This window comes from Dendropsophus ebraccatus, chromosome 9 (genome assembly GCF_027789765.1).
Source record: "Dendropsophus ebraccatus isolate aDenEbr1 chromosome 9, aDenEbr1.pat, whole genome shotgun sequence".
Lineage (NCBI taxonomy): Eukaryota > Metazoa > Chordata > Amphibia > Anura > Hylidae > Dendropsophus > Dendropsophus ebraccatus.
This window is the reverse complement of record NC_091462.1, coordinates 10,117,792-10,145,582: the sequence shown is the minus strand read 5'-3', so window position 1 is coordinate 10,145,582 and position 27,791 is coordinate 10,117,792. Positions and strand designations below refer to the sequence as shown.

At 45.0% G+C, this 27,791-nt stretch overlaps 1 protein-coding gene across 2 annotated transcripts in view; it reads left to right on the top strand.

The window, feature by feature from the left end:
• DPP10 (dipeptidyl peptidase like 10) overlaps positions 1 to 27,791 on the top strand; it is a 115,836-nt gene that overhangs the window by 67,390 nt on the left and 20,655 nt on the right. For both annotated transcript variants that reach the window (XR_011364657.1, XM_069985055.1), the window contains exons 5-16: positions 2,934 to 3,008; positions 14,913 to 14,965; positions 15,043 to 15,124; positions 16,174 to 16,294; positions 17,576 to 17,730; positions 19,922 to 20,019; positions 23,113 to 23,236; positions 23,437 to 23,475; positions 24,351 to 24,458; positions 25,718 to 25,809; positions 25,905 to 25,952; positions 26,569 to 26,690. Coding sequence is in view for 1 of the 2 variants with exons in the window: in XM_069985055.1 (XP_069841156.1) it covers positions 2,934 to 3,008; positions 14,913 to 14,965; positions 15,043 to 15,124; positions 16,174 to 16,294; positions 17,576 to 17,730; positions 19,922 to 20,019; positions 23,113 to 23,236; positions 23,437 to 23,475; positions 24,351 to 24,458; positions 25,718 to 25,809; positions 25,905 to 25,952; positions 26,569 to 26,690 (1,117 nt within the window). In the remaining variant the exon portion in view is untranslated. The remainder of the gene's footprint in view (positions 1 to 2,933; positions 3,009 to 14,912; positions 14,966 to 15,042; positions 15,125 to 16,173; positions 16,295 to 17,575; positions 17,731 to 19,921; positions 20,020 to 23,112; positions 23,237 to 23,436; positions 23,476 to 24,350; positions 24,459 to 25,717; positions 25,810 to 25,904; positions 25,953 to 26,568; positions 26,691 to 27,791) is intronic.

Sequence of the window (27,791 nt, the reverse complement as noted above, 5' to 3'; positions counted from 1 at the left end):
GTGATACGATTCAACATGACCACCATATGTCATACATAACAACATCAATAGCAAACTCTCTAAAACAGAGGAGAGACATTCAGATATATGGCATGAAGACTATAGGAACATAATAAACCCTATGTAATAAGTAAACATGCCAGCTGTCTTTTGTATAACATGAATGGCATTGCTTCACAGAGAACCAGCATTGAGAATTGGCTTCCTATTTTACCATGAATGGCTATATCTATTCTATATCTATTCGAGTGGTGGATTTTTCATCAAAGTATAAGAAAGTGACAATGCCTCCCTCCACATAGGAAAATACAACGCTGTAAGCCCCAGTTACACGGCCTGATCTTCACAACAAGCGAGTGCCAACCTGTCAGGTCTTCGCTTGCTTACTCCTCAATCCCCCGCCCACTGCTGGCGCTATTACATGCGCGCACAATGAGTGCGGGTAAAAGTGTGTGTGTGTGGGGGGCTGCTCAGGCAATCATTAGTTCTTCTGAGCCCCTAGTATACATAGAAGAAAGAATATGCAAGATAGCTCTCACACCTCTGGAGCAAAGAGATGTCCCTTCAAGTCAAGTCTCGCTCAGTCAAGGAGCCTTAGAACATTGACTGGGGATTCTATGCCAAGCCAAACAATCCCTCCAAAGGAAAGATTTCCCATCTGCAGACAGCTGTTTCAGGGGTTTTGCCCCTCATCAGTGCAGAGCAGGGTGTCGGCTGGCTAGTGAGAGGTCTATCGACATGGGTCAAAGATGGTCTGTAAGTCTCCACACGTCTTTATGATGGGCTCTCCCTAAGGAGAGTCAGTACCCCTTTGACCCACGTCGAAAGAACTCTCACTAGCCAGCCAACACCCTGCTCTGCACTGCATTGTTTGGTTTGGCATAAAATCCCCAGTCAGTGTTCTGAGGTTCCTTGACTGAGCGAGACTTGACTTGAAGGGACATCTCTTTGATCAAGAGGTGTGAGAGCTATTTTGCATATCCTTTTTTCCCAGAATTCTCAGTGGAGCAGCAATGGTCCTTATGACGGGCTCTCTTTAAGGAGAGTCACTACCCCTTTGACTCTAGTATACATAAAAGAGGATACGTAGTTTTAGTGTCTGGCAGAGGGGGCAAAATCTTGTCTCTGAACTTTTGAATGTCCATTGACAGGTGCCAAGCTCTGATGTCCATGAAGCCCTCCATGACCCTCCTCTTCCTTTAGTCCTGAGCAGAGACTGTGCCGTTTACTTACCGCACTCTATGTTGGCCCCAGCATCCAAAGTGCCCGCCCTTGTATTGTAACCAGCAGGATGTTAGGCCCTGTTCACACAGATATTTTTTGGTGGTGTATAATGACATACAAAAAATATATCACACGTACACATTGTTAATGTCTCTGTATGAAATTGCTCATGCAACTATAATATTATCTGCAGATGGAGAATAAAATGGTGTACAGATGCAAACCGACATGTATGCCCAAAATACACTCTTGTGTGACTGAAGCCCTACGAGGGTGGATAAAGCATTAGACTAAATTACATGGCCTCATTCTGTCACTGTATCGTGGTCTATATACCAGAATACAGGACATATATCACCACATTTAGACCATCCCCTGATGAAATGCTTAAAAAGTGCCCTCCGAGAGTCCTGACCCTCACAATCTATAAAGCTTAAAGGGGTCACAAAGAAAACTCGGTCTGTACTGATGCATTATGCAAATGGAATATATTCCAAATGTACAAGCATTTCTTAAAAAGTATCGTTCAAGAGCTATAGACTGACGAATCCCCCGTGTGCTGCTTATTTTCATAATCTGTTGCCCTTGGTAACGACCCACCAGGCATCCACTTTCTTGGGACACTCATGCTCAGTTCAGTCCCAGTCACATGATCTTTCCCATTAGTACTGGCAGTTAGGTTTCACTTCACATGCAGCAAGGGGGATTGTGGGAAAGTTGCACTGTTGCATAGCAACCACTGGGTCACAGTTCAGAGAGGTAACCCGGAAGTAATCAGATGCATAGGGAATAAAAATGGTAGAGAGATGTAAGCTACTTTCTAAAAACAGCACATCTGTTCTCCTTGGTTCTGAATCCCCCAAAATATCATCCCCTAATTAAAGGGGTTATCCAGCGCTACAAAAACATGGCCACTTTTCCCCCTACTGTTGTCTCCAGTTCAGGTGCGGTTTGCAATTAAGCTCCATTTACTTCAATGGAACTGAGTTTCAAAACCCCACCCAAACTGGAGACAACAGTAGGGGGAAAGTAGCCATGTTTTTGTAGCGCTGGATAATCCCTTTAACTAATATGGATAAAGCAAGTCCTTACATACAGCAATTAGAAAGAACTACTGGAGACTGAGTGAAGCGTTTTCAGGGTCCTGTACAGGTCACACAGGGTCCCAAAGAAATAAAATGAAGTCGCCCTCAACTGGTGCCTAAAGGAGCAACATATGTAGTATCACACTGTACTGTAGAGGGCACTACTAAACAGCCAACCCAGCAATACTGGGGTTTTACCAGTAAGATGGCAAATTTCATTGGTCGATCATCTAGGTATTCACATGCCACAGATCTATAGCATTGTCTATAGCATTGTATGTTGAGTCTTGTTTCAAGTTACAATGGTCCAAAATAGACCAGTGTATGTTGAAAATATTGTATCTTGAGGCCATTGTAAGTTGAGGGACCACTGTGTGTATATGTATGTATGTATATATATATATATATATATATATATATATATATATATATACACACATCTGATTATACCTTCAATGCTTTGTGACACCACTTAAATGTGGGCTCTGTTCTGACTATAAGGCCTGGGGGTTTCGGATACATGTACATTCACGTGTATGTGGGGTGTCGTTCTTCTCATGGTATACTTCGGTGTGGTCAGTGGCTGTCTTCTAGGATTCTCACTGTATGTGTTTTTCTTTTAAGGTCACGTTCAAAGCCTCGGGATATTCTCTGTCTCCAGACCAGCGCTATGTGCTCCTGGCCTATGATGTGAAACAGGTGAGCCGCCTCTATATGTGACCCGTCAATCACTTACTTGTGACTTATGTGACTATGTGACTTTTTAATCACTAATAAAGGTTCTTCCAATATAGAGTTTGTATGGGATGCCTTCAAAGCCTTCCTGTGCCGTCTATTATGTAGAGAGGTCATTATTGGTGGAGTCAATACGTGAGGCAGAATGGGAGTGTGGGGAGGATGCTACAGTACAAAGGGCATCAGAATTAAAACAGATACCTGATAGGTTTGCAGCTTTTCTGATAAATAAGGCAGAACAGAAGAACTTTGCCAAGGTCAGGAAACTTTATTGAATCGAGCAGGCCTGGCAAACTTCTGGCGACAGGGGGAGTAAAACTATATTTCAGCAAGAAAGCGGGGATTTTAGTAAAAAACCCAGAAGACATTGACGGTGAACTATAAGCAGGTTAGACGCATCTAACCTAATGATATGTCCGTATTGCACATAAGTCCCCGATAAGGAAGCTTCTTACCATCATCCTCAGTGCTGTTCCAGTGCAGTTATTCTTTTGTTCCAGGGTCCGATAAGACCGTTAGGAGCACGGGGGCCCCCATAGCTTCAACTAGCTCCCTGGCCTGCCCCTTTCTAATTATAATCAATGGACTGGACTGGACAGTGCAATTAGTATTTTGCTCCAGAATCCGATAAGACCGTTAGGAGCACTGCCCGCCCTCATAGCGCCGATCCACCCCGTCCGCTGGATCGGCGTTTTGGGGGCAGGCAGTGCTCCTAAAGGTTTTATCGGACCCTAGAACAAAAGGCTAACTGCACTGGAATGGTGCAGAGGAGGAAGGTAAGAGGCATAACATTTGTCTAACCTGATAGTTCCCCTTTAAGGATGCTATTGTAGAATCTTTTTCACATGTAAAAAAGATATGTGAACAGAGAGAGGAAAAAACTGCCACCTTCCTCGCTAAGTCGCTGAGTGTGATTTTCCTAATGTCTCTCCTGAACAGAATTTTTTTTTTAAACGGTTATCATTGAGGATTTTAGGTCTGCAATTTTAGGCCAATCCCTGTGCTCAGCTCAGATTATTAGATCATGCCAAGGCGTTGGCACAGAGATTGCCTGAGGCTGCCCGAGCCCTTATTGGTAGCGAACAAGAACAGTATTCGAAAACCTCTCAAGAGTGTTCTTAAACATCCAGGTTCTGGTAGGCGCCCCACACAATGAAGGCATTTGACAGGGTGGGGTGGGGCTTTTTTTGGACGTCTTAAGTGGCTTTCGGGTTAGGTCACAATTTTATAAAATGGGTCAAGTTAATTTTTCATCTCCTATCGCAAGAGTCATCTTGAACAACAAGTTTACATGGGTTTACGGCTACTAGGGGGACCTGGCAGGGTTGCCCCCTTTCACCTCTTGTCTTTGATTTATATATTGAACCACTTGCTGAGAGATTGAGACAGAAGGAAGACATTGGTGGATTCAGGATCAGGAGTGATGAAGATAAAATACTACTTTCCTGCTTTTCATCAAGCATCCCAAAAAGAATCTACCAAGTATAACTTGTTTGTTTTGAAGTTTGGGAAACTGGCAGGACTTAAAATGGACTGGGAGAACTCTTCTCTCCTCCCCTTGGATAGGGACCTTGAGCAAAACGTGGGGAACATTTCATTCATTGACAGCAGTGATGCCATGGAGTATCTAGGAGTCAAAGTCAGCTCCAACCCTGCAAAATATCTGGATCGAACCATCAAAAGTGGATAAGAAAATTGAGATGTGGATGAAGCTGCCAGTGTCAATGGATAAAAGAATTGCAGTATATATATATATATATATATATATATATATATATATATATATAGTAATTCTTACCCAAATTCTATATTACTTATATGCATTGCCAATATGGATACCAGATATTTGATTTAGAGAGATAGTTGTAGTGTTAAAGGGGTACTCCAATCAAACATAACTTTTAATATATTGCATGGTGAGACTAACAATTTCTTCCATACTTGTTATTATCTATTTAGTCTCCTTCCCCCAGTTCTGAGCTGCTGCTTTCTGCTGAAAATACAAATACAGGGTTGCTAATGAACTGTGATAAATCCTCCTAGAATTACAAAGAAGCTACAATGTTGCAGATACATCCTGCCAGGGACTTGTTTACATCAGCCGTCTCAGAAGGGAGGGGGGAGGAGGGGGAGACAGAGAGAAAGGCTCACACACAGATTTTTGTGTCTTCAGCAGAAAGCAGCAGCTGAAAACTGGGGGAAGGAGACTGAATGGATAACAACAAGTATGGAAGGAATTGTTATTCTCATCATGTAACATATCAAAAGTTATGTGTGAGTGGAATACCCCTTTAATGTCGTGGAGCAGACAGAACATGATCTTTATACTGACTTCTTCACACCTAGGCCTGTAATCGTGATGAGGGAGCATCCTCAAAATCTAGAGGAGACAAGAGGGATTCTTTACTGTAAAAGCAGTGAGTGTATGAAACACAGTGCTGTCATGACTGCATTCAGAAGTTCAGAAGAAGCCTTGAAACCTTCCTTGAGAAAATATATTAGAAGTTATGGATGCTTCATTTCAGACAGGGTGTCAGTCTATGGATTGTTTCTGATTACCAGACATTTCTACCCTAGTATGGGGCAATTGGCTATGTAACTATGTCCACAGCATCTTACCTCTTGTCATTTCTGAAGGTTCCTGCTCCCAAACAGAAGCAATATCTGCCAATGTGTCGGTAAGGGTCCTATTACACAGAACGATAATCATTAGATATGATCATTACTACGATCGTTATTGCGATCGTTACTATGATCGTTTATTCCTTCTGATCCCAGCAAAACAATGAACAATGTGCAATTACACTGAACGATTAGTGAAAAAATTCAAAACTTGAGCGAACGAATGTGGAATTACAGCGAACGATTAGGGAACAATTAGCGAACGATTAACGATAATTTTAGGTTCAGCTCTAAATCAACGATCAACAACATACGAACGATTTCTCGATCGTTGCCTGCAATTACACGGAACGAATATAGTTCAAATTCAAATGATATATTGATTTCACGCACGATAATCGTCCAGTGTAATAGGGCCCTAAGTGTGGATGCGCCTCAAGGTCTGATGGTTCCTTTCAAACTCAGTATCAGGGATTAGGGTCATGAGGCACAAATGTGTCACCTCACATTTGGTGAACGTTTTCAGGTTAACGATAAACGATCTAATTTGTGATCATTTATTGTTAATCACTAAAAATCACTTCATTTTATAGGACCTTAAGAAGAAGGAAATCATTTGGGGTCGGCCAGAAATCCCTGCTGGTTTTATTGTTACAACAATCGATCAAGGAAAAGTAACTAGACCCATACGGGTGAAGATCCAGGATTAATAGATGATGGGATAAGTGTCCTGGTGTGTCCATATGAGACACCCGGGGCTGACAACCAGCAGGCGTCATTGTGACACCCAACCACCACATGGGTCCTTTTGTACAGATGACTCTGCAATTGTATTTTCTGAGTTAATAGAAGACCCTCAGACTCGACCTCTCAGGTGACCCATGCAAGTACTTCCCTGAAGCAGCGTGTCACGGGGCCGCCTGGCATCTCCAGAACATTCCAGAATATAGATGAGTGATTATCCTGCTTCCACGGCGCTGATGTGTGTAAATTTTCATCTATTAGAAGAAATGTCAGGATCGCGGTGTCAGAGGCTGGAGACTAAATTATAGGCTAATTGATCTCTCGCAATTAACCAGAAGCAATCATGTCATGGCAATTATATGGATTAGTCCGGGGCCTCTGAGTGTTTACATCACATTAAATACAGGAAATTAGTCTGCAACTTAATGGTTCCTGTTTGTTGGGAAGTGTCCGGATTCACCTGACCGAGCCAAAACCGCAGATTTATAGCGTCTGCTTTCCCGTAACTACTCTAATGCTGAATTGTCCTGCCTGGCCAATGAAGCCTGAGGGCCCTGAGAAAACAGTGACAGATGAGGGTCCTGTGTGACCAGTGATAGATGAGGGTCCCAGGTGACAAGTTATAGATGAGGGTCCTGTGTGACCAGTGATAGATGAGGGTCCCGGGTGACAAGTAATAGATTAGGAACCTGAGTGACCAGTGATAGATGAGGGTCCCATGTGACAAGTAATAGATGAGGACCCTGAGTGACCAGTGATAGATGAGGGTCCCATGTGACAAGTAATAGATGAGGACCCTGAGTGACCAGTGATAATAGGGAACATGACTGACCAGTGATAATAAGGAACCTGACTGACCAGTGATGGATGAAGGTCATGTATGACCAGCAATACATTAAAGGCCTGTGTGACCAGGAATAGATGAGGAACCTGACTTACCAGTGAAAGAGGAGGGTCCTACTTGACCAATGATAGATAAGGAACCTGAGTAACCAGTGATGGAGGAGAGTCCTGCGTGACCAATGATAGATAAGGAACCTGAGTAACCAGTGATAGATGAGGGTCCCATGTGACAAGTAATAGATGAGGACCCTGAGTGACCAGTGATAGATGAGGGTCCCGGGTGACAAGTAATAGATGAGGACCCTGAGTGACCAGTGATAATAGGGAACATGACTGACCAGTGATAATAAGGAACCTGACTGACCAGTGATGGATGAAGGTCATGTATGACCAGCAATACATTAAAGGCCTGACTTACCAGTGAAAGAGGAGGGTCCTGCTTGACCAATGATAGATAAGGAACCTGAGTAACCAGTGATGGAGGAGAGTCCTGCGTGACCAATGATAGTTGAAGTTAGTGAGCTACCAGTGATAGATGAGCAATCTGTGTGACCAGTGATAGGTGAGAACCCAGAGGAACCATTGACAGATGAGGAATCTGAGTGACCAGTGATAGAGGAGGGTCCTGCGTGACCAATGATAGATAAGGAACCTGAGTAACCAGTGATAGAGGAGGGTCCTGCGTGACCAATGATAGATAAGGAACCTGAGTAACCAGTGATAGAGGAGGGTCCTGCGTGACCAATGATAGATAAGGAACCTGAGTAACCAGTGATAGAGGAGGGTCTTGCGTGACCAATGATAGATAAGGAACCTCAGTAACCAGTGATAGAGGAGGGTCCTGCGTGACCAATGATAGATAAGGAACCTCAGTAACCAGTGATAGAGGAGGGTCCTGCGTGAACAATGATAGATAAGGAACCTCAGTAACCAGTGATAGAGGAGGGTCCTGCGTTACCAATGATAGATGAGGAACCTGAGCTACCAGTGATAGATGAGCAACCTGTGTGACCAGTGATAGGTGAGAAACCAGAGGAACCCGTGACAGATGAGGAACCTGAGTGACCAGTGATAGAGGAGGGTCCTGCGTGACCAGTGATAGGTGAGGAACCTGAGTGACCAGTGATAGATGAGGAACCTGAGTGACCAGTGATAGGTGAGGAACTTGAGTAACCAGTGATAGATGAGCATCCTGAGTGATCAGTGACAGATGAGAATCCTGTGTGACCAGTGACAGATGCGGGTCCTGTGTGACCAGTGAAAGATGAAGAACCCAAGTGACCAGTTATAGATTAAGAGAAACAGATCGCTGATCTCAGGGGGACCAGCCAAACAATAACACTGCCGGCTGCCGGTTAAAGCGCTGAATGCAGTGAAATCCTAGGTGCATGGCTCCCTGGGAAACATGATTATGCAAAAGAAGAGCCTGTGGAGCCTAATTTAAGAGTCTCAAAACACAGGACTAGCTAGATATCCCTCCGGGAAGGACCCAGCCAAGGGGTAGGTCCTGTAGGGAAACCACCAAAACCACCATATTAAGTGGCCCCATAAGTCAATGTAACGACAAGGGAAAAACCAAGGCTAGGTATCCATCCACATACAGCTGTTTCGGGGGTGTTGCCCCTCATCAGTGTGGAGCAGGATTCTGGCTAGGTGGGAGCAATGCCCAGTAATGAGGTTCCACAGGCTCTTCTTTTGCATATTCATGTTTCCCAGGGAGCAATGCACCTAGGATTTCACTGCATTAAGTGCTTTAACCAGCAGTGTTATTGTTTGGCTGGTCTCCCTGAGATCAGCGATCTGTTTCTCCTATGGCTTTACTAGGCATTGCTCCCACCTAGCCAGAATCCTGCTCCACACTAATGAGGGGCAACCCCCGAAACAGCTGTATGTGGATGGATACCTGGCCTTGGTTTTCCCTTGTCATTACATTGACTTATAGGGCCACTTAATATGGTGGTTTTGGTGTTTTCCCTACAGGAGCCACCTTTCGGCTGGGTCCTTCCCGGAGGGATATCTGGCTAGTCCTGTGTTTCGAGACTCTTAAATGAGGCTCCACAGGCTCTTCTTTTGCATATTCAGTTATAGATTAGGCCTCCTGTGTAGTAGATTAGGGCCCTAAGTGACCAGTGATAGATGAAGAACCTGAGTGACCAGTGAGAAATGAGGGTCCTGTGTGACCAGTGCGAGATGAGGGCCCTGTGTGACCAGTGCGAGATGAAGGTCCTGTGTGACCAGTGGAAGATGAGGGTCCTGTGTGACCAGTGGGAGATCAGTGTCCTGTGTGACCAGTGCGAGATGAGGGTCCTGTGTGACCAGTGAGAAATGAGGGTCCTGTGTGACCAGTGAGAAATGAGGGTCCTGTGTGACCAGTGAGAAATGAGGGTCCTGTGTGACCAGTGCGAGATGAGGGTCCTGTGTGACCAGTGGGAGATGAGGGTCCTGTGTGACCAGTGGGAGATGAGGGTCCTGTGTGACCAGTGGGAGATGAGGGTCCTGTGTGACCAGTGAGAAATGAGGGTCCTGTGTGACCAGTGGGAGATGAGGGTCCTGTGTGACCAGTGGGAGATGAGGGTCCTGTGTGACCAGTGGGAGATGAGGGTCCTGTGTGACCAGTGGGAGATGAGGGTCCTGTGTGACCAGTGGGAGATGAGGGTCCTGTGTGACCAGTGGGAGATGAGGGTCCTGTGTGACCAGTGGGAGATGAGGGTCCTGTGTGACCAGTGGGAGATGAGGGTCCTGTGAAGTGGAGATTACTAAATAGTCTTGCGTTAGGTAATGACGCTTAATGATGCTTATACCTATTGGGTTAACAATTGGCAGGGACACTTATCACTTATCAAACAGTCTGTTGGGAGCAGGAGAGAAACTGTACATTGTTCTAAGTGTTCTATGACGAATCCTTTTTGATCAGTCTGTGTAAGTCTATGGACACCTGCCTGGATGTAGCTCCATTCCAGCCCATGCCGTGTGGGGGATACCTCACTCTGCCCTGACATCTCATCAATCCTACCACCATCTTTGTTCTTGAACTTGAGATGGATACAGCAGATTGTAGTGACTGTCTTGTCCTCCACATCATCTTCTGAAATGTACACAGTCGTTTAGAATCTACAGATAATAAATGATGGGGGCCCAGTCGGTTGGGGGTCAGTGTTATCCTAGTGCCGTATGGCAAGGAGTGAACATTCATCATTCTAGTGATACATCAAGCCGCCTGAGGTTTGATTCTCTGCAGCCTGGAGTCAATCTGTACATTTCCATATAACTATTCTATTCAGCTATTTTTCGTTTTCAAGGCCTCCTACAGAATCAAGATGAGATCTACTAATGGCTCCGTTACACTGCCAACAGGGGTCTCCTCATGCCTGAACAGTGATGGGATCTGCAGTTCAATAATCTCCCAGTGATTTGGTCTATGGAAGTTATCACAACGTGAAGTTCACGTTCTTGAATCTAATAAATGTCATACCAGGCGTTTCCGCTGGATTATCCATGGAGAGCACAGACCCCTTTGGAGACTAATGCTGGTAACTGCTTGTCCCAGACCTCGGGCAAAATCCATTTCCAGAGACCTGAAATCAAAGAGAAAATGTTCCTTGTGTTTATTAAACGCCATAAAATTCTCCTTGTGATTTCCCCGTGATGTCTGGTAGAAGGAGAAGCGGGGAGTCACATTAGGTGGACGCTTCCTCTCTTCATTTATTAATGTGCAGCCGCAACCGAAAAGGAATATCCGGAGCCAAGACAGAGAAGCATCGAGCCTAGATCGGATACATGGGACCCTGTCCATCAACAGCACGGGACATCTGGGGGCTCCTGTCTTGCTGGTGAAGAGCTGCATCTGGTGTCGCCATTGTACATTTTGGAATTTTCTCCAGTTAGCATTGGTTTGCTGGCGACATGGAGGACCTCCAGTCAGGATAGGGATTAGGATAGGGACCCTGTTATTTGTTTTATACTGGTATGCCACTGAAACTGTAAATTTATGGTACCAGGCAAGGCCAAGAGCTATGCAAGTCTTAACCCATACACACACTGACAGTTAGGAACCTTTCAGAAATAGAAGTAGGAGCCTAGTCTAGGCCAGATTCCCTAGTGAGAACTAGAGTTTGGTTTTACTGTATCGGGGGAGAAAAAAGTCCTGACAAAAAGTCAGTCCAGTACACAATCCAAGCCTAGTCCTAAAATCTGAGTACATGAGAGAAGCTTGTAGGAAGAAGTGCTTCATACTAGGACCAAAGTGGGCTTCTGGCCAGGCCTAGCGCTACATTTCTTTTAGGGGGCATTTACACACTCCGTAAATCACAGATGCTATGGAGCTAAAGGCTGGGTTCACACTACATACAATATATGTCAGTCAGTATTGTGGTCCTCATATTGCAACCAAAACCAGGAGTGGATTAAAAACACAGAAAGGATCTGTTCACACAATGTTGTAATTGAGTGGATGGCCGTCATTTAATGGCAAATATTTGCTGTTATTTTAGAACAACGGCTGTTATAATGAAATAATGGCCGTTATTAACTGTTATATGGCGGCCATCCACTCAATTTCAACATTGTGTGAACAGATCCTTTCTGTGTTTTTAATCCATTCCTGGTTTTGGTTGCAATACTGACTGAAATATACTGACTGAAATATACGTAGTGTGAACGCAGCCTAAGCTTGGTTCACACTACGTATATTTCAGTCAGTATATGTATATTTCAGTCAGTATTGCAACCAAAACCAGGAATGGATTAAAAACACAGAAAGGATCTGATCACACAATGTTGTAATTGAGTGGATGGCCGCCATTTAATGGCAAATATTTGCTGTTATTTTAGAACAACGGCTGTTATATTGAAATAATGGCAGTTATTTACTGTTATGGTGGCCATCCACACAATTTCAACATAGTGTGAACAGAGCCTTTCTGTGTTTTTAATCCACTCCTGGTTTTGGTTGCAATACTGACTGAAATATACTGATTGAAATATACGTAGTGTGAACGCAGCCTTACTGGGTTCACACACTGTATACTTCAGGCAGTATTTGGTCCTCAAGTCAGGTCCTCATAGCAACCAAAACCAGGAGTGGATTGAAAACACAGAAAGGATCTGTCCACACAATGTTGTAATTGAGTGGATGGCCGTCATATAACGGTAAATAACTGCCATTATTTCAATATAACAGCCGTTGTTTTAAAATAACAGCAAAAATTTGCCATTAAATGACGGCCATCCACTCAATTACAACATTATGTGAACATAGCCTTTCTGTGTTTTCAATCCACTCCTGGTTTTGGTTGCTATACAGCCTCACAAATACAGCCTCAAATATACATAGTGTGAACCCAGCCTTAAACTGCGAGCTGGCATGAGGAACTCCTGGCATCATGTATCATTATTATGCCAGGAGCTCTGAACCTGTTCAGATCTTTCCTGCTACTGTATTGACTTAGCTGCGCAGCAGTACAGTACACCATGTCAGTACAGTAGCGGGATGATTTGAACTCCCAGCATCATAATGATGCATGGCACTGGGAGTTCCTAATGCCAGCCCACAGCTTCATGATTTATGCAACCCTACTGTTATGAATCTACGTAGCTTCACCCCACTATTGGGAATTGTAGTACCAGTAAGGAGGGCAGATGTGTTTTCCTGCCTCTGAGCTCTTATTCAGAACTGTGATTCAAGCAGTTTACACCCATCCTCTGGTTGTGTGTGGTATTACATCCTGGCTCCATTCACTTTAATGGAACTGAGCTGTAATACCGCACAGGTTCTAAGAGTGCCGCTGTTTGTAAAATTAAGCAGTTATGTTGTTTAATCGTATATAACTTCTCATAGTATCAGTAACTCTGTATATGGTTACATGTATGAGACGCCTCACAGTACCAGTACAGTATATACAGTATGCAGACATGTATATGGGGACACTGCTGCGTCATGATTGGGATTAATGAAATACATCTGAGGTGCAGTTATCACTTACATTATATTATTTACATTATTATATATAGAGAGGATTATCCGACCAGGAGGCTGTGGGCGGGTACTGACCATTACCCTCCGACCCTGCCTAAATTGTCAGCCCAGTGCTCTGTCACCTATCTAGTTGTGCCCCACTGATGCGGACAATAATAAGAACTTGTTATAGGCCGTGTCCTTCCCATCTGGCTTTCAGCTTCATTGCTGTAACCTCGTCGCAGTATCAATGAGCAAAACGACGTGACCCACAAGTTGTGGATTCAATCCCATAGTTAATGTGAGAAGCTTCTAAATAATTCATAGCTCTCAGCCGCACTAAATTTAGTGCATTGTCTCGGTGAATGGGGCTGAGTGTCTCGGGGAATGGGGCTGAGCATGGATAAGGAGAATCTACAGAGGTGCAAACCGAGGACACCGGATGAAAGCCTAATGCTAATAGATTCATGGTTGAAGCAAAACGAAGAAGAGTGTATATTATAATCTAACATGCTTGACAGTATTGGTGTCAGGATATGGGACCGGATGACAGAGGACAGATGCAGCCCTAACACTGGCACTCACCCCGCTTTCCCTGCCTAACTTGCCTCAGCAGTCCTAAACGACAGTGGACAACTGGTCGACGGTCTCTAATCCTATATAGTGTGAACATGTAACAAGGACAAGACAAACACAACACAATAAGCCAAAGTCAGAGGTCCGGGTCAAAAACAAGATAGCAGTGCAGCATCAAACAAAATCCAAAAGAGTAGTCAAAGTCCAGAAAGCCAGAACATGCAGGAAACGCTAGGTAAAGAAACACTAGTAAATTAGGCTCTATCGCAGGCACGGAATGGACACCAGTGGAGGATACTTATGGGACCAGGAGTCCCAGCCCACATACTATTATGCAGCTGACTGGTGGTACTAGCCGTCAGTCAGCTGATGCGAACTACAAACACCTAATGCCGTTCAGCGGGGTTGGTGAAGCCCCGGCCACGGCTACATGAATAGAAAGCGTTGGTGCGCTCCTAGCAACTGTCCGGGCCAATAGCCAGGGACGCCGCTGGCTTTTTCTCCTATAGTATAGTCAGGACCGGAACAATGTTTTGGATAGGGGGGGTTTGTATGAAAAATTGGTGGAGGAGAAACAAAAGGAGAAGAGGTGTGGTGAAGGAGGAGTGAAGTAGAGAAGGGATGAGGAGAATATACCCAGCTTGCCTGATATCTAAAGATAACGTCATGAATGATGATGTTGGGAGTTCCAAGGTCTGTTCCGTAGCACATCATCCGTATATACAGACCGCGCACAGAACCTGTGAATGCCCCTTTACTTGGGACCAAGTGTCCAGGGCATGATTTACACAAATGTTGATTTATTCGCAAGCTGGAGATGAGTATAAGTATTATGTGATGAGTGATGACTATTCTGTACAGGTCATGGGTAGTGATGGTGATGGATCGGCAACCTCTGCCTACATCAGGGATGGGGAACCTTCGGCCCTCCAGCTGTTGCAAAACTACTATTCCCATCATGCCTGGACAGACAAGGCTTTATCTTTGGCTCTCCAGGCGTGTTGCAGTTTTGCAACATCTGGAGGGCCAAAGGTTCCCCATCCCTGACCTACAGTACATCACCTGTAGCCGGGGGAAATGTATTGATCTTTAGTGATGACTGTGCTTACCTGTATTACCTCTTATTACAGGTGTTCCACTATTCATTCACAGCCTCCTATGTGATCTACAACATCCACACCAGGTACGGTCCATCCCTGTGTGTCTCTGATAGACACCACCATTGGTTACTGGGACTGATTAGTATTGTTTGTGTTTTAGGGAAGTTTGGGAGTTGAACCCCCCAGAGGTGGAGGACTCAGTTCTGCAGCATGCGGCGTGGGGTGTCCAGGGGCAGCAGCTGGTAAGATCCAGGGAAATATGCTCCTCTCTTCATTATTAGACCCACAAGGGACAACGTTTTTAATAACACCTTCATAGCCAAAGCTAAACATGCAGCATTTGCTGGTAGTATAGGTTCCAACCCCAGTCTCACTTCTGTGGTCTATAGAGTAATACTGCCACACGCAGAATGAGTAAAACCTCCATATGGTAAATAAAAAATACCATCATATAGTGAATAAATGATACTGCCTTGCAGCAAGTCTTTTAAACTGGCTAAATAATACCACCACCAAAGGATGGCTGAATAATCCCGCCAAACATTAATTAAATAATACCACCATATAGAAATTGACTTAAACCAGCACCCAATTAATGAATGGATGGATAAATAATACCACAATATAGTAAATGAATAACACCACCACACAATGACTGGTGTTACTGACTAATAGTACTATACAAAACAGTGACTGGTACTGTATTCTGACTAATAGTACTATACGATACAGTGACTGGTACTGTATACTGACTAATAGTGCTATACAAAACAGTGACTGGTACTGTATTCTGACTAATAGTACTATACAATACAGTGACTGGTACTGTGTTCTGACTAATAGTACTATATGATATAGTGACTGGTACTGTATTCTGACTAATAGTACTATACGATACAGTGACTGGTACTGTATTCTGACTAATAGTGCTATACAAAACAGTGACTGGTACTGTATTCTGACTAATAGTACTATACGATACAGTGACTGGTACTGTGTTCTGACTAATAGTGCTATACAAAACAGTGGTACTGTATTCTGACTAATAGTACTATATGATACAGTGACTGGTACTGTATTCTTACTAATAGTACTATACGATACAGTGACTGGTACTGTATTCTGACTAATAGTACTATATGATACAGTGACTGGTACTGTATTCTTACTAATAGTACTATATGATACAGTGACTGGTACTGTATTCTTACTAATAGTACTATACGATACAGTGACTGGTACTGTGTTCTGACTAATTGTACTCTATGATGACTATGAACTTTTCTTCTAGATCTTTATCTTTGAAAATAATATTTATTACCGTCCGGATGTGAGGAGCAGCTCCTTGCGGCTTACATCATCAGGGAAGGAGGGGATCATCTACAATGGGCTCTCGGACTGGCTGTATGAGGGTAAGTGATCTCTTCTGCAGGACTGTGTACCAGGAGCGGAAATCCAGACCATCATCAATGGCTAGAGTACACTTACCTGCTCTTCCTGGATGTCTGTCTAGTAGAGTCCATATGGAGATAATGGAAAGTGAGGTGGGAGGGGGGCAGGGAGATGAAAAATTGGTGGAGGAGAGGTGTGGTGAAGGAGGAGTGAAGAAGAGGAGGATCTGCGAGGTGGAGGAGGAGCGAAGAAAAGGAGGAGCTGAGAGGTGGAGGAGGAGTGAAGAAGAGGAGGATCTGCAAGGTGGAGGAGGAGTGAAGTAGAGGAGGATCTGCGAGGTGGAGTAAAGAAGAGGATCAGCAAGGTGGAGGAGGAGTAGGAAGAGGAGGAGCTGCGAGGTGAAGGGGGAGTGAGGAAGAGGAGGAGCTGCGAGGTGAAGGAGGAGTGAGGAAGAGGAGGAGCTGCGAGGTGGAGGAGGAGTGAAGTAGAGGAGGATCTGCGAGGTGGAGTGAAGAAGAGGATCAGCAAGGTGGAGGAGGAGCTGCGAGGTGAAGGAGGAGTGAGGAAGAGAAGGAGCTGCGAGGTGAAGGAGGAGTGAGGAAGAGGAGGAGCTGCGAGGTGGAGGAGGAGTGAGGAAGAGGAGGAGCTGCGAGGTGGAGGAGGAGTGAAGTAGAGGAGGATCTGCGAGGTGAAGGAGGAGTGAGGAAGAGGAGGATCTGCGAGGTGGAGGAGGAGTGAAGTAGAGGAGGATCTGCGAGGTGGAGGAGGAGTGAAGTAGAGGAGGGATGAGGAGGAGGATCTGCAAAGTGGAGGCAGAGTGATGAGGAGGATTTGTTAGACAGAAAAGGGTTGAGGAGGAGGATATGTGAGTTGGAAGAGAAATGAGATATAGTATTTGCGAAGCAGAGAAGTAGAAGATGTTACGGAAGGTGAAGTGGAGATGGCTTTAGGTGAAACAGGAGTAAAGCAGAGAAGGCATGAGGTTAGAAAGGGGGGGGGGGGGATGAGGGCCAATGGGGAGACATGTTAAAGAAGAGCTGGGGTGAAGTAAGGATGGGTGAGGGGGAGGCATAGCTGAGGTGAAGGAGGAGTGGGGGGAGGGGCTGAGATCACAATTTGCCCCTTGCCTGTAATAAGCAATGGGTTGGCTATAACCAGTAACCACTGGCTCTAGAGCTGGGGCCTAGCTTTGCTGAGTTCAGGATGGTCGCTTGTGGTGGAAGGCTTGCTGTGTGTTCCTGTGATGCCAGCGGCTCGGCTGATGTCTTGTCTCATTGACCACCTGGTGTGTTTTGTTCCAGAGGAGCTGCTGCACACCCACATAGCTCACTGGTGGTCCCCAGACGGCGAGAGGCTGGCATTTCTCACCATCAATGACAGCGCTGTCCCCAATATGATCATTCCCCAGTACACCGGCAGTCTGTACCCACTGGGAAAACAGTTCCCATATCCCAAGGTAACAAGAGACATGAACGTTGGTATCCAGCAGAGAAGCTGTGTCCTATCTATCTGTTTATCTTCTCACCATGACCCACTGTGGGCGCTCTCTACCTCCAGGGCGAAATGCAGCTCCAGGCCAGTCTTGGAGCTAGACCACAGTCTACAGTACTTTGCAGGACACGGCATCTTGCATAGAATAACACACACATAGAATTATACACTTTGAAAACAAGTCATGGGTCCTATCAAATTCCTACTGCCTGTCCCCAGTGGTCATAACCCTCTCATTCTCAGGGAGGAAAACGGGGGAGCATGAGGAAGTTGAGTTGTTTTTCTTCCATTATTTAATGTGGGTGGTTTGGATGGCCTTGGGCCCCCCAGAAGCCTCTGACTACAAACAGCCTACATTATAATCCATGCACTAAGGGGGCCAGGCCAGATGGGCCCACTTAGTTTACAGGCCCTGTAGCCGTGACGTGGTCTGCCTTCATGGTAACTATGCCAGCTTTACTAGACTCTGTCAGTAGGTTTATGCTTCCCTATTTGAGGCACTTTACTTTCCATGCAATTATCTATGTGTTTACAAGGACATTAACCCTTTGTCCTCCAGGGGGAATACTGCACATCTATATTACTGCCAGGTCCAGGGATTGGGTTTTGGGAGCCTCTTTCTTTGCTCTTTGTGGGTCTATAGTTCTGCATTTTATGTGATTTCTATTTTGGTGCTTTATAGATCCATTCTTAGGATTTTTTAAATATTTTTTTGTGATCAATAAAGTGTTTTAATTTCCCTATAAATGCCTATTTCTGTTATAGTTTATTCTTTATGTAAGGATAGCATAAACTAGTGTCAGAGAAGCTGAACAGAATGATGTATCACTTACATTGTTCTGTGCCGCTGATACTGAGATCTCCTCCTGAATAACATGGTAGTCCTCTCCATTATGTGTGTGTGTGCCCAGTAGTCCTCGATATTCATGAGCAACAGTTCCCTCTGCACACTGCAGCTTGTTGGCAGTTGTCTATATATACTGTGTGTATATACTGTGAATAGGCAGACAGCTTTCAATCAGCAGCCAATTCTTCTGCATATCAGGAGAACAGCTGAACAGAATGATATAAGTAATACACTGATCTGCTCAGCATTTCTGTCAGTAGTTGATGCTGCCTTCATTTTAGGCATCATACACCTAGTGACAGATTACCTTTAAGATGCAGCACAATTGTGATCATACCTCCCTGCATGTAAAAGGCATTGACTGTGTATCGACCAATCAGAGAGGGCAGAACTGGGAAAAATTGTTGGCACAGAAGGAAGCGAGGTGGCTATATGGCAGAGAGCGCTACATCTTTTTGCCATTTTTAATGTTTTATAAATCATTTTAGGAATTAAACAAAAAGGTTTTTTTCTCACTATTTGGTTATGAAATGGAAAGGAATCAGGGCATATATGGGACTTTCCAACCCCTCACACTGGACTCGAGATATTCTGTCCTCTGTAACTCTATCTATAAGAGGCATACAGAAGCAAGAGTTCCTGGGAACTGCAGTCCAGTAACTGGTAGTGTGAATCCCTGCTTGGCATCAGCTGCATTTTTATGCTTTACATTACAGATGTTAAAGGGGAATTCCACTCATAACTTTTGATATGTTGCTGCCTATTGTCAGAATAACACTTCTTTCCACACTTATTATTATCTATTCAGTCTCCTTCCCCCAGTTCTGAGCTGCTGCTTTCTGCTTAAGACACAAAAATCTGCATGTGAGCTTTTCTCTCTGTCTCCCCCTCCTTCCCCCTCCCTTCTGAGACGGCTCATAAAAACAAGTCTCTGGCTGGCTGTATCTGCAATATTGTATCTTCTTTGTTGTGCTGGGAGGGTTAATCACATTGAGTTCATCATCGACTTGACCTCAGAATAGCCCCCCCCCCCCCCCCCAGCATTACAAAGAAGCTACAGTGTTGCAGATAAAGTCTGCCAGGGACTTTTTTACATCAGCCGTCTCAGAAAGGAGGGGGGAGGAGGGAGAGGGGGAGAGGAGCTCACACACAGATTTTTGTGTCTTCAGTAGAAAGCAGCAGCTGAAAACTGGGGGAAGGAGACTGAATAGATATTAACAAGTATTGAAGGAATTATTAGTCTCACCAGCAGCAACATATCAAAGTTCTGTTTGAGTGGCAGCTCCTAATGTACACCTCTGTCTCTCAGGCAGGACAAACCAACCCCACTGTGAAACTGTTTGTGGCAAATCTCTATGGACCGACCCACACACTAGAACTGATGCCACCTGACAGCCTGCGCTCCAGGTACTCACCCTGTGTACAGGTATACAGCATTGAGTAGACATCTTTTATGAAGAACAATAGACACATAGGATTAGGTGGAGAATCTGATGTCGGCGGGGCTGGGTGGGAAGTGGGCTGCATGTTACACAGTGGGGGCATTGACATGTTCTTGTTACAAGGTTTAGGGACATACAGGTTAATTGGAGGGTAGATACAGGGTCAGGGGTTAATATCAGATGGTAGGACAGGGACAGGAGTATATAATACAAAGTAAATACATGATAAAGTGGTATATAGTATAGTGTATACACGGGATTGGGGGGTTATAATAGAGGGCATATACAGGATCAATGGGAGTATAATACAGCCTATATACAGTAGGTGATGCATAACACAGTGCAGCTACAGAAGCAGAAGGTATATAATCTGGGTAGATTTGACTGCATATAACATAAGACACATATAGTTTTAGAATAAATAATGGAAAGTGCATGTTGCTGTCATCTCCTATATCTCCTGCACATCATGATGAGAATGACCGAGTCAGGAATATAGAGGATAAAACCAGCACCAGGATAAAGAGCACAAACCCTACCAATGCTAATATGTGTTTATTTCTGCCCCCCCCCCCCTTTCCTGTTATTTCCACCATTATCTTTCCTCAATTTCTCTGTTTTTCCTTCTGCTTTTTTCATGGTTGCCTCTGCTTCCTTGTTCTTATTTTTTCTTCTCTCTTTACCTCCCTGCTCTTCTCTCCGCTCCCCTGTTTTTCTCTCCACCCCCCTGTCCTTCCCTATTCTTCCTTCTGTTTCCCTGATTATTCCCTGCTTTCCTCATGTTTCCACCTCTTCTGGTTTCTCTCATGTTTCCACCTCTTCTGTTTTCCCTGCCTCTTTTCTCATGTTTCCCTCCACTTTCCTGTTCTTCCTTTCACTTCCCTGGGGTTTCCTCATTCTTCCGTGCTCTTCCCTCACCCTTCCTGCCTCTTCTCTGCTCTTTTCTCGTGTTTCGCTCCACCTTCCTGTTCTTCCTTTCACTACCCCCATTCTTCCTTGCTCTTTCCTCTGCTTCTCGCTTATTCATGTCTTCTCTCTCCCTCTCACTTTCTCTCCCCTTCTTCCCTCTTTCTTCCTTCTGCTTCCCGGTTATTCATGTCTTCTCTCTCCCTCTCACTTTCTTTCCCCTTCTTCCCTCTTTCTTCCCTCTGCTTCCCGCTTATTCATGTCTTCTCTCTCCCTCTCACTTTCTCTCCCCTTCTTCCCTCTTTCTTCCTTCTGCTTCCCGGTTATTCATGTCTTCTCTCTCCCTCTCACTTTCTCTCCCCTTCTTGCCTCTTTCTTCCTTCTGCTTCCCGCTTATTCATGTCTTCTCTCTCTCCCTCTCACTTTCTTTCCCCTTCTTCCCTCTTTCTTCCTTCTGCTTCCTGGTTATTCATGTCTTCTCTCTCCCTCTCACTTTCTTTCCCCTTCTTCCCTCTTTCTTCCCTCTGCTTCCCGCTTATTCATGTCTTCTCTCTCCCTCTCACTTTCTTTCCCATTCTTCCCTATTTCTTCCGTCTGCTTCCTGGTTATTCATGTCTTCTCTCTCCCTCTCACTTTCTCTCCCCTTCTTCCCTCTTTCATCCCTCTGCTTCCTGGTTATTCATGTCTTCTCTCTCCCTCTCACTTTCTCTCCCCTTCTTGCCTCTTTCTTCCTTTTTTCCTTCTGCTTCCTGGTTATTCATGTCTTCTCTCTCCCTCTCACTTTCTCTCCCCTTCTTGCCTCTTTCTTCCTTCTTCCTTCTGCTTCCCGGTTATTCATGTCTTTTCTCTCCCTCTTACTTTCTCTCCCCTTGTTCCCTCTTTCTTCCTTCTGCTTCCCGGTTATTCATGTCTTCTCTCTCCCTCTCACTTTCTTTCCCCTTCTTCCCTCTTTCTTCCCTCTGCTTCCCGCTTATTCATGTCTTCTCTCTCCCTCTCACTTTCTCTCCCCTTCTTCCCTCTTTCTTCCTTCTGCTTCCCGGTTATTCATGTCTTCTCTCTCCCTCTCACTTTCTCTCCCCTTCTTGCCTCTTTCTTCCTTCTGCTTCCCGCTTATTCATGTCTTCTCTCTCTCCCTCTCACTTTCTTTCCCCTTCTTCCCTCTTTCTTCCTTCTGCTTCCTGGTTATTCATGTCTTCTCTCTCCCTCTCACTTTCTCTCCCATTCTTCCCTCTTTCTTCCCTCTGCTTCCCCCTTATTCATGTCTTCTCTCTCCCTCTCACTTTCTTTCCCATTCTTCCCTATTTCTTCCGTCTGCTTCCTGGTTATTCATGTCTTCTCTCTCCCTCTCACTTTCTCTCCCCTTCTTCCCTCTTTCATCCCTCTGCTTCCTGGTTATTCATGTCTTCTCTTTCCCTCTCACTTTCTCTCCCCTTCTTCCCTCTTTCTTCCCTCTGCTTCCTGGTTATTCATGTCTTCTCTCTCCCTCTCACTTTCTCTCCCCTTCTTGCCTCTTTCTTCCTTTTTTCCTTCTGCTTCCTGGTTATTCATGTCTTCTCTCTCCCTCTCACTTTCTCTCCCCTTCTTGCCTCTTTCTTCCTTCTTTCTTCTGCTTCCCGGTTATTCATGTCTTTTCTCTCCCTCTTACTTTCTCTCCCCTTGTTCCCTCTTTCTTCCTTCTGCTTCCCGGTTATTCATGTCTTCTCTCTCCCTCTCACTTTCTCTCCCCTTCTTGCCTCTTTCTTCCTTTTTTCCTTCTGCTTCCTGGTTATTCATGTCTTCTCTCTCCCTCTCACTTTCTCTCCCCTTCTTGCCTCTTTCTTCCTTCTTCCTTCTGCTTCCCGGTTATTCATGTCTTTTCTCTCCCTCTTACTTTCTCTCCCCTTCTTCCCTCTTTCATCCCTCTGCTTCCTGGTTATTCATGTCTTCTCTCTCCCTCTCACTTTCTCTCCCCTTCTTCCCTCTTTCATCCCTCTGCTTCCTGGTTATTCATGTCTTCTCTCTCCCTCTCACTTTCTCTCCCCTTCTTCCCTCTTTCTTCCTTCTGCTTCCCGGTTATTCATGTCTTCTCTCTCCCTCCCTTTCCCTCCTCTTCCTTATTCTTTCCCTTATGCTTTCTTCCACCTCCTCTTCTTTCTTCCAATTCTTTGCCCAGGGATTATTACATCACCATGGTGAAGTGGATCAGTAACACCCGGACTGTGGTCAGATGGGTGAATCGCCTGCAGAATATTTCCATCCTTACCGTCTGTGACACAACTACAGGAGCCTGCATCAAAGTAAGAACCCTACCCCTCCAGAGCTTCGCCACCAGCAGGCTCCTGTACACACAAGGGGGGTTATCCAGTAGAAAAAGGGGACAAGTCCCAAAGCTCTAGGTCCCTGTTTTATGTGGATGGGCTTCTGGGACATTCTTGTCACTGTTTGCCTCTTAGGTAATGAACAGTCACATTCAATGCAAACTTTTTTCCTTTTACAGAAATATGAAATTGTCTCTGAAGTTTGGTTGGCAAAACAGGTAAAAATCAACAGGACTGAAGACACAGACATGACAGAAAACATAGAAATAGCAGGCAGATGCAGGAATGACAGAAAACATAGGAATAACAGACAGGCACATGGATACCAGGCAGATGTGGACAGACAGACAGACAAAGAAATGACAGGTAGATACAGACATGGCAGGCAGATTCAGAAATAACTGACAGATACAGTAATGACAGGCAGATGGAAATGGCAGTGGAAATGACAGGCAGACAACGAAATGACAGATAGATACATAAATGACAGATACAGAAATGACAGGCAGGCACATGGATACCAGGCAGATGTGGAAATGACAGGCAGATACAGAAGTGACAGGCAGATACAGGAATGACAGGCAGATACAGAAGTCACAGGCAGATACAGGAATGACAGGCAGATACAGAAGTGACAGGCAGATACAGGAATGACAGGCAGATACAGGAATGACAAGCAGATACAGAAGTGACAGGCAGATACAGAAGTGACAGGCAGATACAGGAATGACAGGCAGATACAGAAGTGACAGGCAGATACAGGAATGACAGGCAGATACAGAAGTGACAGGCAGATACAGGAATGACAGACAGATACAGGAATGACAGGCAGATACAGAAGTGACAGGCAGATACAGGAATGACAGGCAGATACAGAAGTGACAGGCAGATACAGAAGTGACAGGCAGATACAGGAATGACAGGCAGATACAGAAGTGACAGGCAGATACAGGAATGACAGGCAGATACAGAAGTGACAGGCAGATACAAGAATGACAGGCAGATACAGGAATGACAGCTAATAACGACAACATTTACGGCACAGTCGGTGGAGTTCGGTGAAGGTTAATGGTGTCTGATCTTTTTTTCACAGAATGAGGAACCTATATTTTCTAAAGATGGCAGCCGGTTCTTTATGACTGTTCCTGTGAAACAAGGGGGGCGTGGGGAGTTCCATCACATCGCCATGTTTAGTGTCCAGGTGAGAAAATGGCCGAGGATTGTTTCTTCCCACAGATTCTTCATATATCAGGTTGTAGATACTCTGGGAGTTGTACTGAACTGACATTAACAATTGTGACTCCTAAACTGTGAGCGATTGATGGGCGGAGAGGCAGATCCAAGAATTATCAATACATACATGATGGGCGGGGAGGCAGAGCCAAGAATTATCAATACATACATGATGGGCGGGGAGGCAGAGCCAAGCATTATCAATACATACATGATGGGCGGGGAGTCAGAGCCAAGCATTATCAATACATACATGATGGGCGGGGAGGCAGAGGCAAGCATTATCAATACATACATGATGGGCGGGGAGTCAGAGCCAAGCATTATCAATACATACATGATGGGCGAGGAGTCAGAGCCAAGCATTATCAGTACATACATGATCAGAGGGGAGGCGGAGCCAAGCATTATCAATACATACATGATGGGCGGGAGTCAGAGCCAAGCATTATCAATACATACATGATGGGCGGGGAGGCAGAGCCAAGCATTATCAATACATGATCAGAGGGGAGGCGGAGCCAAGCATTATCAATACATACATGATGGGCGGGGAGTCAGAGCCAAGCATTATCAATACATACATGATGGACGGGGAGGCAGAGCCAAGCATTATCAATACATACATGATCAGAGGGGAGGCGGAGCCAAGCATTATCAATACATACATGATCAGTGGGAAGGCAGAGCCAAGCATTATCAATACATACATGATGGGCGGGGAGGCAGAGCCAAGCATTATCAATACATACATGATGGGCGGGGAGGCAGAGCCAAGCATTATCAATACATACATGATGGGCGGGGAGGCGGAGCCAAGCATTATCAATACATACATGATGGGCGGGGAGGCAGAGCCAAGCATTATCAATACATACATGATGGGCGGGGAGGCAGAGCCAAGCATTATCAATACATACATGATCAGAGGGGAGGCAGAGCCAAGCATTATCAATACATACATGATGGGCGGGGACGCAGAGCCAAGCATTATCAATACATACATGATGGGCGGGGAGTCAGAGCCAAGCATTATCAATACGTACATGATCAGAGGGGAGGCGGAGCCAAGCATTATCAATACGTACATGATCAGAGGGGAGGCGGAGCCAAGCGTTATCAATACATACATGATCTTGGCATCCTGGAAGCCGCCATTATCACCTCTGCATACATCAGTGATGTCTTCATGTCTATCCACTCACCAGACTGTTCTCATATTTACAGGCTAAAACCGACCGCGTCAACATCCGACATCTGACATCAGGAAGCTGGGAAGTCCTAAGGATCCTGGCATATGATGAGCCGTCTGAGAAGCTGTGAGTATCACCCCCATCAGTCACGGAATGATGATGTTGGTGAGGTGTCCTGGGAGTTGTAGTTCCATTATATGTCATTACTTTCCTCTTGATAGGTACTTCCTCAGCACAGAAGAATCCTCCCGGGGACGGCAGCTGTACAGGTAACATATCTGCAGGGTGACGTCCAGCGCTCAGAGCTGCTGCTGACATTACATGTAAGGCTTCTATAGGGATTAGGTGCTTGATTTATAGATGAGATTCTAGTGTAAAGTCTAGCTGCATCCAGAAAACCAATTACCAGAGCACCAGACTGGGAAAGCAGTGGGCTGGTGAGGTGGTGTCTGTATACCGCAGACTGATGACTATAACAGACAGTATACAGTATGCAGTCCTGGGTCCTCTTATGTGGCTGAATATACAATAGTAACCTCAGACAGGATGCCGACTGTATTTGTCATATATTGTGACCTCCATGATACCGGGCTCCTCGTCTGTATGATGCCCCCGGCCCCCTCTATAACATGGATCAGGGATATAAGCTGTCATGGCTGCAGATGGCATTACCCATTTACTTTCCTTGGGGGTACACCATGATACTAGAGTCCTGGAAGACTGGTTTGTCCTAAATCTATCACTTGTCTGAGCTCTTCCATTCCTATATGGAGCATAGAATAATCGGTAACCCTGATGACTTTGGGCTATTTAGAGGACTGCAGTATCCTTCACCAAAACGGGGTCTTGTATGATGTAATTTGCTCCTTCATGATATCTTTCCAGCGTCTACATCTCTGGTTTACTGAACCGTCAGTGCCTCTCGTGTGGAGTTGTAAGTGACCAGTGTTCCTACTTCGATGCAAAGTTCAGTCCGTTAAACCATCACTTTCTGCTGCATTGTAAAGGTTAGACATTGCATTGACCTCCCCTTCTTCTATAACACACATACCTGGGTATTAACCCTTCCCTCTGTGGTTTACAACTATCATTAGTAGTGTTGAATGGACTTGACAAACTGTTTAGGTTGTTTGGGGTCACCTTTGGGTGCATTGCTGTGTTATCTGTGGAAATGTCCCACTGCTGGTGGCACAGAAGGTGACGTGGACCTCAGTAGAGTCTATAGGACGGTGGTACCATCCCTGTGTGCCCACTTATCATCCGGACAGGCTGGTGTGTATGATATGGATGTGATTACACCTTTCACACAATGAGAAATTCACCAAATGATAGAGTGCTGCCTCCAGACTGGATTACACAGCCGCCCCGGGGTCACTGATGGTTACTCTGCTGTCAATGGAGTCCGCTCTACAGGATGCCAGGCAGATTATGGATTGTTTCGGTTAGGGAGGATCACATACAATACACAGTACAATATACATATAATACACACACTATACACAATACACAAGTATATAATACACACACTATACACAATCCACAAGTATACAATACACACACTATACACAATCCACAAGTATATAATACACACACTATACACAATACACAAGTATATAATACACACACTATACACAATACACAAGTATATAATACACACACTATACACAATGCACACTTATAAACAAAATACCAATAGACGTTTCTCCAGAATTATCGCAGTGTTTGGGGGAAGTTACACAGGTCATCTAGATTACCTAATGATGCCGCTACCATGGAGTAGTACCATGAGCACCACCTACCCCACTGACATCTTACCTCTCTCCAGCACAGACAGCCCGACGTACATTTTGCTCCCTTGATCAGGAGATGTCTGTGCTGGAGAGTGGTAAGATGTCAGTGGGGTAGCTGGTGCTCACCCCCTTCCTTTCTGTTTGGCTTTTTTATTTTTCATTCCTTCTTCTTAAATTTGGGCTTATACTTATTGTTTGCTGGGCAAATTAGTGTCTTTACTTTGTTCCACTATATACACTTGTTTTTCTGCCCTGTGTGTTGGCCCTGCACATACAGGAGGTCATCTAATCTATATATATATAGCTGTGCCTTACACG